Source organism: Urtica dioica, chromosome 7, assembly GCF_054948205.1.
Source record: "Urtica dioica subsp. dioica isolate 48M chromosome 7, U.dioica_male_clone48M_v1_H2, whole genome shotgun sequence".
Classification (NCBI taxonomy): domain Eukaryota; kingdom Viridiplantae; phylum Streptophyta; class Magnoliopsida; order Rosales; family Urticaceae; genus Urtica; species Urtica dioica.
In genome coordinates this window covers 11,312,253-11,316,351 of record NC_142762.1, presented here as the reverse complement: position 1 = coordinate 11,316,351, position 4,099 = coordinate 11,312,253, and the positions used below count along the sequence as shown (strand labels likewise).

Here is a 4,099-nt window from a genome sequence, read left to right as displayed (position 1 = left end):
GAACAAAGGCATCTCTTCGACCCACGTGGCTAGTACGAGGTCTTGGGCGGCGAAACCCTGACTCAACCAGGGGCCGGCCCAAACCAACGGCCAAATCAAACACCCTGCCCAGCCATGGGCCGAGTCAATGGCTCACTCGGCCATTGGCTGGGTCAAATGGCTCACACGGCCATTGGACAGTTCACTCGGCCAATGGCCGACTGAACCCTTCAGCCACCAAGGCAGTTCACTCGGCCATTGGCCGAGGGAACCTTCAAGCAGTTCACTCGGCCAATGGCCGAGTGAACCCTCCAGCCGCCAAGGCAGTTCACTCGGCCATTGGCCGAGTGAACCTTCCAGCAGTTCACTCGGCCAATGGCCGAGTAAACCCTCCAACTGCCCCTGCAGTTCACTCGGCCATTGGCCGAGTGAACCTTCCAGCAGTTCACTCGGCCAATGGCCGAGTGAACCTCAGCCGGCCCAAGCTTTTCACTCGGCCAATGGCCGAGTGAACCTCACCACCATGTTCACTCGGCCATTGGCCGACCCAGCCACTCAATGGCCGAACCAAGCAAGTTCACTCGGCCAAGGGGTCTTCAAACCACCCCTTGGCTGCCTATAAATACAAGGGTCCTTCCCTTGACCCAGGTAATCCGAATTTGAGTACTGAAACACTGTCGAACTCGTACCTCGCTCGTTTCTCTCAAGTCTCGACCTCTAAACACTAAACCCTCAACAAACCACCTCAATCCTACTAATGTTGGGCGTCGGAGAGGTAAACAGAGGCAACGCCTCTGTTTCCCCTTTGTAGTTCACACCTTCTTTGCTTACTTTTCAGGTGCTTGGACGAGATAGAGACCACCTACAGCTAAGGGACGGCTTGGAATACCAAGCCCGACACGCTCGAGTCGAGACGAGACCACTTGGTCCGGCCTTGGGTCTAACCATCTGCGACTCCTAAATCGTTGTCCGAAAAACTGCGACAACACCATCAAACATTCCAGAACATGCCTTTAACGTAAACGACGAGGGAGTTTTCGAAAGAGGCACCCCGAAATGGCCGCGTGATAAGAAAAAATACTGCGACTTCCACAAAAATTACGGACACGACACTCTGGACTTTGTCGTATCCCGAAAGGTACTTATCGAGAAGTATAAAAATGGAGAGCTGAAGAATGTCGACCTGGGACCACCGCCCCAGAAGAATGAATTTAACAATAACAGAACCCGAGGAAATCCCTCCCCAAAAAGGGGAAGGGCAAATGAGGACGATAACGATGGTCCCCAAGAAAAACCCCGGATCGACTATATCATGGGAGGTTCAAAGTTTTGCAGGGATAGCGTAAACTCAATTAAGGTACACCAGCGTCAACTTAAACAACTTAAAGGTACACCGAGGTCACCTGGGTGCCGAAAGGTAGAAGATACCACGATCTCGTTCAATGAAGACGATACCAAAAGGGTATATGGGCCCCACGACGATGCTTTAATCATCGAACTCGAAGTGGGTAACTGCGTAGTAGCCAGAATCTTGGTTGATGGTGGAAGCTCCGTAGATGTTATATTCAAAACCACTTTGCATAGAATGAACATCGAGGAGGCTGAAATTGAGCACAAACCCAACCAGCTATATGGGTTCAATGGGGAAGTAACACCCTCTCTAGGAATCATTGAACTATCTGTACGGGTCTGTGGCGTAAACCAGATGGTCGAATTTACCGTTCTCGACTGCCCGCCCCATTCAACGCTATCCTCGGAAGACCTTGGATACATGGGATGAGGGCGGTACCATCAACCTACCACATGTGCATACGATTTCCGACTCCCAACGGGATACAAGAAATCATAGGGCGCCAGGAGGCATCCCGAATTTGTTATATGAATAATCATAAAAGAATCATCGAAAAGCGTCAGCGTCCATCTTGCAAAGAAACCAACGATGGCCAATAGCAATTAATAGCCATCATAAACGAGATCATCCATCCGCCTCCGATGGAAAATCCAGAGGGAAAAGACGAGCCTAACACGGAGTCGATAACACAGATTCAGATCGACGGAACTGACCCCGAGAGATGCGTAGGCATCGGGGCCAAGTTGAAAGGAAATATACGCCGAGAACTAATAACATTTCTGAAGAAGAACAAAAAGACGTTTGCATGGACGACATAAGACATGCCAGGTATAGACCTCGAAATCTCCACACACCAACTCAACGTCGACCCCAGTTATAAGCCTGTAAAACAAAAGCGTAGGAAACTCGGCCCAGAGAGGGCTAAAGTGGTGAACGAAGAAGTAGAGCTCCTCTTAAAATCCAGTTTACTACGTGAAGTAAATACCCCGATTGGCTCGCCAATACCGTCGTCGTCAAGAAAAAGAACGGTAAATGGCACGTATACGTCAACTATACTGATCTTAATAAAGCTTGTCCTAAAGACAGCTTTCCACTACCACACATAGAACGCTTGGTGGAAGCCACCGCCGGCCATCAAATCTTCTCATTCATGGATGCGTTCTCAGGATATAATCAAATTATGATGCATCCCAATGATCAAGAAAAAACCGCTTTCACAACCGACAAAGGTATCTATTGTTATAAGGTGATGCCCTTCGGGCTCAAAAACGCAGGAGCCACGTATCAACGACTAGTGAACAAAATGTTCGACGACATGTTAGTGAAATCATTACGAGAGATAGACCACGTCTCACATTTAGAAGAATGTTTCAAGGTCCTGAACAATTACCAGATGAAGCTGAACCCATCCAAATGTACCTTCGGGGTATCTTCCGGGAAATTCCTCAGATACATGGTAACTCAAAGACGGATTGAAGCCAACCCAGACCAAATACAAGCACTCCAAAAAGTTACCTTCCCCCAGAAACAAAAGGGAAATCCAGAGACTAACAGGACGCGTGGCAGCCCTCAGCCGATTCATCTCTCGATCGACCGATAAATGTCTACCTTTTTATAAACTCCTGAGAGGAAATAAGAAGTTCGAATGGACAAAAAAATGCGAAGAAGCATTCGAACAGCTAAAACAATACCTAGCCGAACCTCAAATCTTAGCCAAACCAGAAGTAGGGGAACCACTCTACTTGTATGTCGCCGTATCGCACACCGCGGTCAGCAGAGTACTCGTCAGAGAAGAACGAGGAGACCAAAAACCTGTGTTTTACATAAGTAGATCACTTGTTGACGCAGAAATAAGATATCCGACAATGGAAAAATTAGCTCTGGCTGTCGTCACAGTAGCCCGAAAGCTATGACCATACTTACAATCCCACTCGATAGTAGTAATGACCACTCAACCTTTACGATCATTTCTCCACAGCCCCAATCAATCGGGAAGATTAACCAAATGGGCCGTCGAGTTAAGTGAGTATGACATCGAATATCGCATTAGAACATGCGTGAAATCACAAGTTCTAGCCGATTTCCTTATCGAGCTCCCCGCAAATGAAAGCGAAACCACGGCAAACGCTGGAAATTGGACCCTCAAAGTCGATGGTTCCTCCACAAAGCAAGGGGCTGGAATTGGGATACATCTGGTATCACCACATGGAGAAGTAATTGAACAATCATTCCGCCTGGATTTCACCGCCTCAAACAACGAAGCCGAGTACGAGGCACTTGCAGGATTACGCCTAGCAAAGGTTGTGGGAGCAAAATTCGTATCCACTTTTTGCGACTCGCAGCTCGTTGCGAATCAAATCAGCGGAGAGTTCGAAACTAGGGACGAGCGTATGGAGGCATACGCACAATTAGTAAAAGAAATGACAAATCAATTTGAAAAATTCGAATTAACCCGCATCCCTAGAGGAGAAAACACCACAGCTGATGCCCTCGCCGTTGTAGCTTCAACGTCAGATCCTACAATATAAGCCGAATCATACCGGTCGAATCAATAAAACAATCTTCTATCACTACCAAAAACTCAAGCATAATGGTAATAATAGAAGAGGGGGACTGGAGAAGGGATATAATCAGATATATCTCCGAAGGCCATACCCCGACAGATAAGCAATTGCGCCGAAAGCTAATTAGCCAAAGCGCAAGCTTCTCCATAATAGACGGATTGCTTTTTAAAAGAAGTTTCTCCAGAATATACTTACGATGCATAGG

The 4,099-nt window shown here is 47.5% G+C and overlaps 1 protein-coding gene across 1 annotated transcript; it reads left to right on the top strand.

Moving 5' to 3' along the window:
- Positions 1-3,273: 3,273 nt before the first annotated feature.
- On the top strand, positions 3,274-3,858 carry LOC149390221 (uncharacterized). The gene has a single exon (XM_089619716.1). The coding sequence runs from the start codon at positions 3,274-3,276 to the stop codon at positions 3,856-3,858; it is 585 nt and encodes a 194-aa protein (XP_089475842.1).
- Positions 3,859-4,099: the final 241 nt, after the last annotated feature.